General features: G+C 42.9%; 1 protein-coding gene across 2 annotated transcripts; it reads right to left on the bottom strand.

Moving 5' to 3' along the window:
• Positions 1-777: 777 nt before the first annotated feature.
• LOC117667621 (E3 ubiquitin-protein ligase RNF19A-like) lies at positions 778-11,715 on the bottom strand. Of its 2 annotated transcripts, none has more exons than XM_034421109.3 (8): positions 8,801-11,715; positions 4,912-5,120; positions 4,598-4,745; positions 3,372-3,534; positions 3,102-3,216; positions 2,801-2,953; positions 1,532-1,715; positions 778-1,142 (listed from the first exon to the last, which is right to left on the bottom strand). In XM_034421109.3, exons 1-8 carry the CDS (start codon positions 9,259-9,261, stop codon positions 980-982), a joined length of 1,596 nt encoding a protein of 531 aa, XP_034277000.1. In that variant the 5' UTR covers positions 9,262-11,715; the 3' UTR covers positions 778-979. The 2 variants fall into 2 exon arrangements, with proteins under 2 accessions (XP_034277000.1, XP_034277001.1); XM_034421110.3 differs by having other exon boundaries at positions 2,801-2,938.
• Between the last annotated feature and the right edge of the window lie 1,246 nt (positions 11,716-12,961).

The raw sequence follows: 12,961 nt of genomic DNA, 5'->3' as shown, positions 1-12,961 counted from the left end.
TTTGCCTCATTCCTATGGAATATAGGATTATAATACTACCAGACATTGAAGGTCCTTTGGTTTCAATATTGAGGTGAAAATTTAATAATCTTTAATTACTTGCTACTTTAAGTGCTGCTGTTCCAGTAGATTTCTGAGGAATTCCTCAAGCGATCACTCAGATAAAACTAGCATGTTTTAAGGTTTCAGGAATTTCATAGGAGCTTATTTTATAATAATGGCTTTAATAGCAAGTCTCCTGTGGGACTTGTTATAAAGTAATCCACAATGTAGTCCAGAATCTCTCATAAATTCTAGGTTGGCTGCATGTGCATCCTTTTTCCTCCTACCCATACGCCCTTTCTTTGATTCTCTGAAATTGGCATTAGGCTTTCACTTGAAGGTTTTCCAGTTTCCCCAAATCTCGATCTTCATCCAGAAGATTAACATATGTAGCTATCTTATCACAACTGAAACTCTGGCCTATTTAGATCAGTGCTTTCACCTCCACAAGTACTCTGCTCAAAGTGGTTACTTAAAATCATTTAATCAGAGGTAGGAAATCTATGATTCAGGAGATCTAATCCATATGGCCAATTATGAATGATGCTTGAAGTTGTAATTCAACATCTGGAAGATGAGAGGTTTCCCAAGCCTCCTTTAATGTGAATCTGGCCTCACACGTGTTCTCTCAGTGGTTGTTCAGCAGTTTAGCCCCATCTAACTTCTTCCCACCGCCTAAGTAGATAACGCATGGAGTTCCATCCCTAGATATTAAAAAGGGAGGATCCATTAGACTCCTCTGATAGCTGCTATTTATTATCTTGAAGCACCAAAGGTCTTAATCAAGTGGAAGGCAGAATGGGGGCTAAAGATGCCAAGTGTTTGGGTAACAGAAGTGAGCAGTGATGACTCTTGCATGGGCTGTAGACAGACTTGACTTTCAAGCTAGGAGAGCTTGGATCTTCTGTCCATGGTTGCTTCTGTGTGTTAAGTTGCTTTACTCTGTCATCACTCCTGCCAAACTGCAGCCATCACTTGTATAGGCGAGCGAATCTGCTGAAAAGCTGTGGCCTGATGCAGCACTACAGAGACTGTGCTCACCAGCAGCATGTGGCTGAGTTTCAATCTCCACTTCCACTTCCACCATATTCATGCCATCCCTGCACAGGAGAAGAACAGCGCTACTTGTGAACCGGGTGGAATATGGGTCAGAAAAACAGGGTAGAGAGTTATCATTCACAATATTGCACTATAAGACAAACTGGGAAGAAGAGTATATGTTTTTGTGTTTCTTCCCTCTGCGCTATTGTATTGTTTCTGAACTGAAAACAAAAATGAGGATGTCTGCCATGACTGACAAACTGGAGGTAGCAGTGAGATGGAGCCTCTCCCAAACTGGACGTGCAACAGCCCAATAAAGCAGAGCTCAGCCAACACTGCTTGTTCGATAGGTCTTCCTTCCCCACTCTTCTGTTCCATCCAGAGATTACTTATAGGGAATAACTTTGTTTGGGGTGCCCTCCAATCCCTCCAAGTCCACTAGACTGACCTGTGAAAAGTTTCTTGAGCTTCACTCAGCATGCTGCCTGCCAAGGCTACAGTGCTGGCAGATTTGCTTTTCCGATCTTTTTGGCATGGCTCTTCATATTGGCTGTTACTTGAATGGGGGATGGAAGCAGAAGCCCCCTTCTCAGGCACCATGGGGGTAGGCAGCACAGCCAGCAGTTCGTTCACTGGTATGAAGAAAGAAAGGGTAAATATGGCAGCATCCCCTTTCTTGGCATCAAGAAATATCTTCACATATCTAGGTAGCCTCTGCAGGGTTTCCTTAATGGAAATGTTGATCCCATAAAACCTAATAAAATAAAACTGTCTGCAAGTGCAGAGATTGAGCAAAATTTTCAAATGGTACTAGAACAAAAACGAGGAACAAAAGGGTTTATTGTCACACAGTTTTTAAAAAGCTCATAAATTCTGAATATTAAATGTCAGTTTTAGAAAGCTGCTCTGTTGTGGTATTTCCCATTTTGTTACTACTCATATCTTTTAGCAATTGGAGACAATACGAGTATGAGATACTCGTATCTGTAGCTATTATACAAAGGGAGAAATGCAAAAGTTAGGGGAATTCCTGAGATGTTCCTTGATTATTTGAAATAATTAAAAAGAGAATCACTTCTGAGTTTTCTGGGACAATTAGAAAAAATGGCATTTTAAGAATCCTTGCTGTGTAATCAAATGGATCAGTTAAACTGATTTTCATACAAAGCCATCAGAGCTGTCAAGACTGGAAACGGGCAAGGGATGGAACTCAGTGGGAATGATAACACTATGACATTTCTGAAAGTACCGAATAATACCAGCTATATAAAAAAACATAGGCAAATAATGTCAAAGAATTGAGAGCTGGGTGGCTTTCATTCATTGATAACTAAATTTTATAGGAACAGACCACCGGAAGTCCAGATAGGAAGCGTTCTTCCATAAACAAAACCAAACAAGATATTCCATTACCAGAATGGCTGCAAAACTTAAGATATTGTTCCAATGTAATACTATTGGAACCTAGATGTAATCCCAAGCCATGCGGGTTCAGAAACAATGGACTGCTGTATCTGCCATTGTAGACTCTTCTCTCACACTTCAAAGCGAGACATCAACTTTCTAATGGCAAAATTAGAATAAGTTATTTTATGGAAGGAGGCTTAAAGGGCAAAGCAAGAATATATTAAATGAGAGCCACTTGTGATGCATCCCTCCCCTGGACTGAACTACTTTGCCTCTCTGACTTCAGCACAACTCACAACAACTCACGTACATTTGGCGAGGTTCTCCAGTTCCATTGTGCTGAGCTCCCCAGCTTTCTTTCGGGAGCTTCCACACGCCCAGCGATTCCGGCACAGAGAGAGTACAACGACCCCATACACGTAGGTGAGCATCAGGGGCACGCCCACCCCTGCAGGCAAAGAGCCTGTTATAAGAACCATATCTGTTCAAGGACTGTTCATGCAGCCATGCAATTCACGAAGGGCAGAAGATTTCCCTTTCAGTACGAAAGCAAAAAAAACCCTTGTGGATCCACACGCACCCTCCCATCTTGGTCTCCTTGTGGCTCTTACCAACAGTGACAGCTGTGATGACAGGGGACACAAAGATTGAGAGGAGAATGCTGCTGGCAACAGAAAGACACTGCTGGCAGCCTGACAGTTTGCTCTTCCGCCCATGGCTCAAAACCTGGAGGAAAAAAAAGAATAAGAGATTCCCAGAAAAAAACTACTTTTTAATTTGGCCCGAGCTGCATTTCCCATGAGCCAACGAGAACATCCTGTGCACATTTTAGGGGCCTCTGTGATTATGAAATGGCATGGCCTCCATGCAAGTCTCCTTACCTTCTTCCCTGTGTAAATGGGTATGCCCAGGGTGATTACCGGCACTGCAATGCCAGCAACAATTGAGATCACCATTGGGGCACCCAACACCATGCCCAGCTGCCATAGGAGCTTCCGGGTTCGAGACCAGGGCTTCTTTCCCCAAAAGGTGCAACCAGAAGGACTGAGGAGAAAACAGGAATCCGTTATGAAAACGGGGACATTCAAAAGTACAAACTGCAGATACCCTTAAGTTTTCCTGTTAGTTAACACAGGGCTTGCTACAATGCATTTCCAAAGCGGTTTTTGCAGTGTCAAAAATCAGGAAGTTGGATTGGAACTTCTGAAAACCAAAGTCCCTTTCCCAGAATTAAACACACACTCGTGAAATCTACTACTGTTGCTCCCTAACCTCCACTGGACTTGATGTAGCCCAATCTCTTTGCATTCAGTATGTACAAGATGTGGATCTCACTCATCTAGAGAGAAGTATAAAGCTTATTATTTCAGAAGTTCAAGGCTTTCTGAAATTCTTAGTTCATAAAATATTCTTAACCTGCTGCCAGTAGTTTTTTATTTATTTGTTCTCAGAATTCTATTAAAGTTGTTATCCACTTGACTGTTTTTGATATACTCAACTTTGTTGTAAATGTCTATGTCACTATGCGACTTTCTATGGTACAATAGTGATAGGTAAGTTTAATGTATGGCATATTTATAAACATAACTTTATATTAATTTTATTAAAATTGTAAGATGAAAGATTAAAAACTAAGGCATTTAGAAGAAAAAGATAAGAAAAAAGAAGGGAAATAAGAACTAAGCCAAAAGTGCAGGAGATAATAAGTATAAAGAAATGACTTCCAATTTTCTTTTACAACAGTTAGAGGTAAATTAACCTCTTACTCTATGTTTATAATATTTTTATTTTTAAAATGGTATGTCTGTATAAATAAATGGTGCCCTGGATTCTAAGTCAATCATAAAACATTCTTTGCCTTCAATGGCTCATCTTATCCATGCCTATATATGTATACAATTTAATTTAGTGAGGCTTACTCCTCCATAAATAGATATAAGATTGCAATCTCATCATCTAATCCATACTATTCAAAGTGCTTCTTTGAGCTCTCAGTTTATTTCCATTTCTACCAAGCCTTTGATCTGCAGCTCCATTCCCTGAAAGTCCTGATGGATAAGAATAAAAGCCTGGAGTGGCCAGGCCCACTCCCATTTCCTTGCAACACCTGAGAAAATGCACATCCGTGATTTCTTGCATGCAGAGCCAGCAGAAAAGGCAGCCACAGACAGTGCAGTTCATACGGTTACAGCTCCCATCGTTGATCTTCATGATGAAGGCACCACAGCGGGGACAGACCTTGATGGTGTCAGGTTCTATGGAAAGCAGAAAGAAGAAAACGGGGCTTAAGCTAATGCAGCTGATCAGTCCCCAACAGATGTACTTAGGGGCAGAGATAGGAGGGTCCTGACAGAAAAGATACAGGCAAGGAAGAAACCCAGTGCTGAGAGAAGGCAAAGAGGTACCATTGCCCCAACTCACTGTGGGCTGCTTCCTCTTTCCAGATCAATTGCGTGGAGAGTTCCATAGCTCCCAAAGGGCTCTGCTGCTTCCACTCCCGCCAGGCCTGCTCACAGGAGGAATTGGGGTGCCAGGGCTGCCGGCAATGATAGCAAAATTCTGTCTTGCAATCCTGACGACCACAAACAAGCCGGGGGCATTCAGCACAGCCATATGCAATTACAGCGTAACTGGAGGAAGAAGGGAAAAAAAGCAGGAACATCAACTCAAGAACTCAATAGCGCTCACAGAATTCATTCTCCTAATTGAAGCTTTATTTTTAGAATAGAATAGAATAACAGTTGAGAGACACCTTGGAGGTCTTCTAGTCCAACCCCCTGCTTAGGCAGGAAACCCTACACTACTTCAGACAAATGGTTATCCAACATATTCTTAAAAACTTCCAGTGTTGGAGCATTCACAACTCCAGGAGGCAAGTTGTTCCACTGATTAATTGTTCTAATTGTCAGGAAATTTCTCCTTAGTTCTAGGTTGCTTCTCTCCTTGATTAGTTTCCACCCATAGTTTCATGTCCTACCCTCAAGTGCTTTGGCGAATAGCTTGACTCCCTCTTCTTTGTGGCAGCCCCTGAGATATTGGAACACTGCTATCATGTCTCCCCTAGTCCTTATACATTTTTATTTATATTTACATCTAACCTTTCAGCAGCTGAAAGCAACATACAGTGTGCTCCTCCTCCAATTTTCCCCATAAAAACCATCTTGTGAGTTAGGTTGGGCTGAAAAAGAAACTGGTCCAAATTTACTTAGTAAGTTTCCCAGGCTAAAGATAAACTAGAATCAGGGTTTCCTTAGTGCCAGTTCAATACATTAACCAATATACCATACTGATTCTTTAAGCTTTGACCTTTGGCCTTTTATTATTTATATTATTTATTTTATTAATTTGTAAGGCTGCCTTTCTTGTCCAAGCGACTCTTGTGAGTTTAAGGATTAAAACTAAAACAGTACAAACCTAAACAAATAGGAAATGGCAGCTGAAAATAAAAATCTCAAGAGTAATAACAAACCACCTGAGTTTTGCTAACTTCCTGACTTCCAATGCCAGGGCAAACAGCCAGAGTCTTAAACACTTTCCGAAAGGCCAGCAGGCTGAGGCCAATTAGATCTCTTGGTAAAGGTGTTCCAGAAGGCAAATACCGTGTTTGAAAAGGTGTTATTTCCTGGGTCTCACAAGATGGCATTTTTTAAATTCAGGAGTCCTGTAACATGTTCCTCCTGCCAGATCTTAATATAGCTAGTCCTCAGTTAACGAGAATAATTGGGACCAGGATTTCTGTTGCTAAATGAGAGTCATAAAATGTGATGTCATCTGACCACAACACTTAGTAACAGTTCTGGCAATCCTTGTTGCCATTGGTAAGCAAGGACCATGAAGGATGTTATGGGACGACCTCACATGTCTGACTTTGCTAGTGGGAAACTGGCAGGGAATGCCTCAAATCATAAAGTTGTTGTGGGATACTACGACGGTTAATTACAGATTGGTCACCAAGTGCTTGAATCTTGTGATTGCGCTGCTATCCCTCTACTGCTATGTCAGCCCTCCCAGGTAAACCAGACAGGAAATATGACCAGATGAGCTAATTCTATTTTATTATACTGCTATATTAACAGAATCTTGTAAGTCTAAAGGTACAAATTTCCCGGCACCATTTTTAGCCATCGGCTCAACTAGGATATGTCCTTCCTAAATGTCATCCTTCCTTCCTCTGACTGTTAAGCCACTCTGTCTTCTCTGATTGTTTCATAGGCACCCTTGCAACATACCATTATAAGCTAAGTATGAGCACCAGATTGGGACGAGGGCAGTACCATTATAAATTCAAAGAGTTGCTGAATGAGTGGTAGTTATGCAAGGACCACCTATAGAGTAGTAACAAGAGTAACAGGAGCCCTGGTAGCGCAGCAGACTAAAGCACTGTTATTAACATCAGCTGCCTGCAATTACTACAAGTTCAAATCTCACCGGGCTCAAGGTTGACTCAGCCTTCCATCCTTTCTAAGGTAGGTAAAATGAGGACCCAGATTGTGGGGGCAATAAGCTGACTTCGTATAAATATACAAAAGTATGAAGGCTAATGCTTAACGCATTGTAAGCCGCCCTGAGTCTTCAGAGAAGGGGGGCATATAAATCAAATAAAAAAAAAACAACTGGAAAAAGTGGTCCTTCAATTATCCTGGCCACTACTACAAAATGCTTTATAGTAACAACCAGCATTTTGAGCTGCACCTGGAAGCCTATTAGGAGCTAGCGCAATTCACTTTCCAATTCAATCCACTTCCTACAACTTAAAACTTATTTTAGAATTAAGAGTTTTATTACAGCAGCCATAGTCCTGCCACCACCTCTATGTAACATTTCCATTCTCCATAGCACCATATCTCTTTATCAGTTGAGAGACAGATGAATGTTACATGGATGGGAATCAAGAGTGAGCATGGTCTATAAATACTTTTTTTTGGCATCAATGGGATTTGCCTCTGTAGTGGTTCACTTAGCTTCAGCATTCCCAGTTTTTAATCAAGGTTTTCTATCCTATCACCTTAGAGTAGGGGCTGACAAAGCAGATCTATCAAGAAAGCCTTATGACTTGTTCTCCCCAATACCTAAATAAGCAAGATTGCAAAGAAGGGTTTTTTTTTTAATCTTTAAAACACTGTTTCAGAGGGGCAACAGAACAGTTCAGTTAAATGCCTAATCAGCTATCTGCATCAAATCAAATGCAATCAGTGCCTAACAGTGCAGTATGTGCACTTGCAATTGTGTCTTCATAAAGAAGGAACACAACCTGGTAAGATGTGAAGGAGAAGAGTGAAGCCAGGAGAATGGCAGGAGAGAATGAAAAAAAATCTGATCTCAGGAAAACAAATTTGCTGGCTAAAGTATGAGTGGCAACTATGGAATAAGCAGGTTCAGGGTCTCTCTGGGTACTCTCGTTTATTTGGAATCCTCAACTTCAGGTTCCCATTGAAGTTTTCACTTAAATCTACCATGTAGGTGAAATCACTTTATTTAAAACTGGACCTTCAATCCAGTCTCACACTAACAGGCCAATTTATTAAAATGTCTTCCAAGTCAAGAAGTCAAGTCACCGTGCTCTAACACCAATGTTTTGAAATTGAAATCATCTGCAGGTTCAAATGATGCCCTCTCTCAATGAGCTCTGCATCTCTGCATCAGTCCCACCACCATCCAGGATGCCAAATAGACCCAGATTTATCTGCAGCTGGAAAGGGAAAGTTGGTGCAGAAACTGAATAAATGAACTAACTGAGAAAAGGGATACACGAAGGTCAACAATGGCTGCCCAATCTCAACCATCTTGCCATATATTACCAGTAACTCCACTGCGTCTTTTCTCCAGCAAACCGTTTACTCTTTCCTGCAGGCTCAATTTCAATTTAATACAAAACCTCTTCTCCTTCTCTGGCTGTTATGCACTCAACATATTTAAGCACTGTGGGTGCACTTACCAGGGGGTTGCTCATATAAAGTTGACAATAAACAGAACCAAATATTGTAAGCCAACACACCAGGAACATGTACATTCGCACAACCCGCTAACTTGGATCAATTTAAAATGTGGTTAAGTAGTTTCGGTTTTTATGTTTGTTTTGGGTGACTTAGCCTGATGTAAGATGCCAGTTCATGCTTTTTAGCCCAGGAAACGGATCAATTTGGTAAGAAGTTTGGGCATGCTTTTTGAACGCAGCCTCTGAAAGCACCAGGGTCCCTTAACCCAGTTCAGTCTGAAGCATTTCTCTAGTCTAGCAGGTCAGATTTCTGCACCTGTTCAAGGTTTCCCCTCCTGCCCCGCCACAAGGCCTCTGAGCCAGCCTGCACCCCACCTGCAATCAGGGGCCGGGCACCAGCGCGTGCCAGGGTCCGCGACTAACAGGCGTCTCAGCAGGTACTCTTCGTATTTGTCGCGCAGGCCGGCCTCAGGCAGCAGCTGGTGGATCTCGGCCGGTTGTAAGAGAGCCGGGCAGTGCGGACAGGCCAGCTGGACGCGGCTCTCGCTGATCTCGATGCGCAAATACTGCTGCAAACAAGTGAGGCAAGACAGGTGGGCACAGGAGGAGAGCGCGGGGAAGGCCGCCGCGGGCTGGGCCAGAAGGCAGAGCGGGCACTCTACCAGGCCCTCCTCTTCCTTCTCCTCCTCTGGAAGCATTAAGGCCACCCGGGTCTCCTCGGCGCGGTCTAAGGGGGGCCCCTCCGGCTCCCCCAGCGGTTCCGACATCGTTTGGGGTTTCCGTCCAAAGAGGCTCACGACGCCGAGAGAGGAAGGGCCCACCCTGGGTCGCTTCATCCGGGCGGAAGATGCTCGGAGTCGGGCGGAGGCGTTCAGCCCATCGCAGTGCTCAACCCGCAGAAAAGCCGGAGAAGTGGCGGCCGAAGGGCCTCCTCCTCCATCCCCAGGTGCAGAGTCTCCGATCGGCCGCGGTCTCCCTTCTTTTCAGCTGCGCTTGGCCATCATCGGCTGCCTCCTGCTCCGCGGCGCCTCTGAATTCCCTTCCAGGAGGGCAGGAGAGAAGCCAGCAAGGGCGCAAAAGGGTCCAAGCTCGCTTTTCCTGGGCTTGGACCCAAACACCCCCCCAAAAAATTACGGCTCGCGGGAGCGAAGGGGGCTATTCGCGGGGCTATTGCGGAGCCGGCGAGCTTACCCCAAGGATACCTAGCTAGCCCCTCGGCCAGTTTGTCCTTGGAACGGCCAGCGAAAGGCGGGCTCTGCGCCTGATTCGCTTCTGCCCCGCGGTGTCGCCACCCCTTGGCTCTCGCTTTAGCGCACTCGCCTCCCCGCCACCCACCCACCCCCCGCTCGGCAGCCTGGGAAGTGTAGTCCTCTCCAGGAAGATGGAGCGAAACAAAAAAAGGAGAGCCTTGCGATTCCTGCTCCTTCTTCAAACTTTTTCTCTCCGGCCACTTTGTGCGGAAAAACACTGAATCGTCACACCAGAAAAAAGCACATCAAAATCGCACAGAGACTCAAGATTCAGAAAGACCTTGAGACGGGGCTTGAACAGTGCCCCCCCCCACCCCATCCAATGAAATGCAATGCCAGGGGGTGAGAAAACAAACGTCCTACCCATTAGACAAGAAAAAACCAATTGCGCAGGTATCGAATAAGTGGTACCTGGCTCAACAGGAGCAATGGGCGAGAGGGATCTAGGTGTCCTAATAGATCGCCCCTTAAGCATGACTGAGTAATATGCTGCAGCTGCCCAAAAAACGAATGCTATAAGATAATTAAAATGTATAGTTCTCTATAGGGGGAAAAGGGGGGGGAAGGAAAAGGAAAAGAAGGGGAAGAAGATGGAGTAATAGATGAACAGAGGGATAGTTTCACCATCACCTTTGTACCGCTTTATGCTGCACTGGTGAGACAACATTTGGAATGCTGCATCCAATTCTGGTGACCCCGATACAAAAAAGATATTGAGACGCTAGAAAAAGTGCAGGGAAGAGTAACAAAGATGCTAAGGGGTGTAGAGGCTAACCCATGAAATTAAAAATTAAGAGAACTAGGTATGTCTAGTCTAGCAAAGAGAAAGACTAAATGGGATATGATAGCAGTCTTCTAGTACATGAGGGGTTCTCACAGAGAAGAAAGGGTTGGCCTATTTTCCAAAGTACCTAAAAGCAGGACAAGAAGTATTGGGTGGAAGATCATTAAAGAGAAATCCAACTTAGAACTGAGGAGAAATGTCCTGACTGTGAGAACAGTTAATCAGTGGAATGAATAATCTCCAGAAGTTGTGGATATTCCATTACTGGAGGTTTTAAAGAAGAGGCTGGACAAACATTTGTCTGGAATAGTAAGGTCTCCTGCTTGAACAGGGGTTGGACTAGAAAACCTCCAAGGTCCCTCCCCACCCTATTATTCTATGTTCTAAGAGTCTTCCCCTGTTTATGGATTTAGCCTCTCTATGTCACCTCAGGGATCCTTAAGAGATTTTTCAGTTATGGAATGAAAAACATCGGTGCTACTTTTTACATGACTGTAGCTGACCTCCCATAACATGTTGAAATTAGTGTTTCTCAACCTTGGCAATTTTAACATATGTGGACTTCAACTCTGGCTGTTGAGGTCCACTCCACATATCTTAAAAGTTGTCATGGTGAGTTGAGAAAGACTGTGCTAAAGTCTCAGACTGAATGAACAAACTATTGTTGTCTTCATAAGTCATTCAGTGTCCAAACTAACCAACCAGATTGTGGCTTAAAAAAGATAACAAAGTTCTTACTGCGTGCTAAAATTATAGTTAAGTCCTTACTACATGCTAAACATACTGTTTTCTATGGGCAAGAAATACTGCTTTGGAGGGTATACAGCAGATAACTTGCTGTATACCCTCCTTCAGAAATTTTTATCTTCAAGACCTGTGAGTCTTCTTCGTTGTTGAAAACTGCTGGTTTTCTGACAAACATGAAAACAGCATGGTGAATTAATTGTCTACTACTCCTAACATGCTGAGGAATTCTGGGAGTTGAAGTCCACGCATTTTAAAATTGCAGAGGTTGACAAATACTGGTCTAGTTCAAAGGTTACAGATACTCCCTGTTAGCAGATAGTGCTGGAATGAAGTCAATGGTCACAGTGCATATTAATACCTTTGCAAAGGAAAATATGGACATGAAATTCTGGAATTTAAGTTGCTAGTGAATACGCTGAAAGCTAGAAGCTCCCAAACTCCTCTTTATTTATGCAAATCCAAGGGACTTCAATGTGTGATAATGAGGTTAGTGCATGAATAAATGTGTTACTCCAGTGCGAAAAATGTTAAATATCGTCAACATTGATTCTAAAGAAGCTACAACCTGCTTTTCTATTCCTGATATGCCATTCATTGATAAGCCACTTGGAGGAAACTTACAGGAAGATATATGGGAAGGCCTTGTGTGAAGATCTAGACTTGGATGTTAGACTTCAGCCTTGTGTCTAAAATTATTGTACATATAATCCAGTTCTTATGCAGCAATTCCCAGCCTTTTGCTACATAATTAAAACCTTTGGAGAACACCAGCTAGAATTGGCACTTGCATACAGTTTAGCCTATGTCATTCCTTCATCTGGCATCCTGAAAATTTTTTCTAGTTTAAAAATACATAATATTTATGTATTTTTAAAATTGAATAAATGTTCAGGATGCCAGATGAAGGAATGACAGAGAGAGGGAGAGAGAGCAGTTTAAAAATTTTTACTACTGATTCTGTGGATGTGGCTTGGTGGGCGTGGCATAGCTTGGTGGGTGTGGCTTATGGGCATGGCAAGGGAAGGATCCTGTAAAATCTCCATTCCCTCCCCAATCCAGGGGAAGGTTACTGTAAAATCCCCATTTCCTCCTGATCAGCTGGGACTTGGGAGGCAGAGAATAGATGGGGGCGGGGCCAGTTAGAATTTTTACTACCGGTTCTCTGAACTATTCAAAATTTCCGCTATTGGTTCTCCAGAACTGGTCAAAACCTGCTGAAACCCACCTCTGATAGATAGATGGATGGATGGATGGATGGAGAGAGAGAGAGAGAGAGAAAGACAGAGAGAGAGATTGCTACATCTTTTCCCCTGATAATTTACAAGAATTTAGGTGAGAAGAAAACCATCATTTTGAGGGAATTTGTAGACTCCTGAGTTCTAGAAACGTCCATTGGGAATTTAAAGTATGAAAACTTATGGTGTTAAACCCTCTCACCTCTAATAGGCAAAAGAAGATCTCACATTTCATTATAGTACCTGTCTCTATCCAGAGAAAGCTTATTAAAATTAGCAGCTGCAGCTGTCCTTTTTCAATTATTGCTAAAACTGTTTTTATTTTGTTTTGTTTTGATTTGATTTTGCTCTTCTGTCCTGGGCATCTGGCAGCTGTGAATATCTGACATTTAAGACTTTTTATGTTCTATGTTTTCCCATGACTACCTTTTAGAAACTTGTTATTGTTATCTTTTATTCATTGGTAAGAGTTGCTGGGAATCAGGTGGCGTATAAATCACCAGCGCCATCATCATCATCT

The sequence above is a fragment of the Pantherophis guttatus genome, chromosome 1, assembly GCF_059756535.1.
Source record: "Pantherophis guttatus breed Tessera chromosome 1, ASM5975653v1, whole genome shotgun sequence".
Classification (NCBI taxonomy): Eukaryota; Metazoa; Chordata; class Lepidosauria; order Squamata; family Colubridae; genus Pantherophis; species Pantherophis guttatus.
This window is presented reverse-complemented; position numbering and strand designations above follow the sequence as displayed.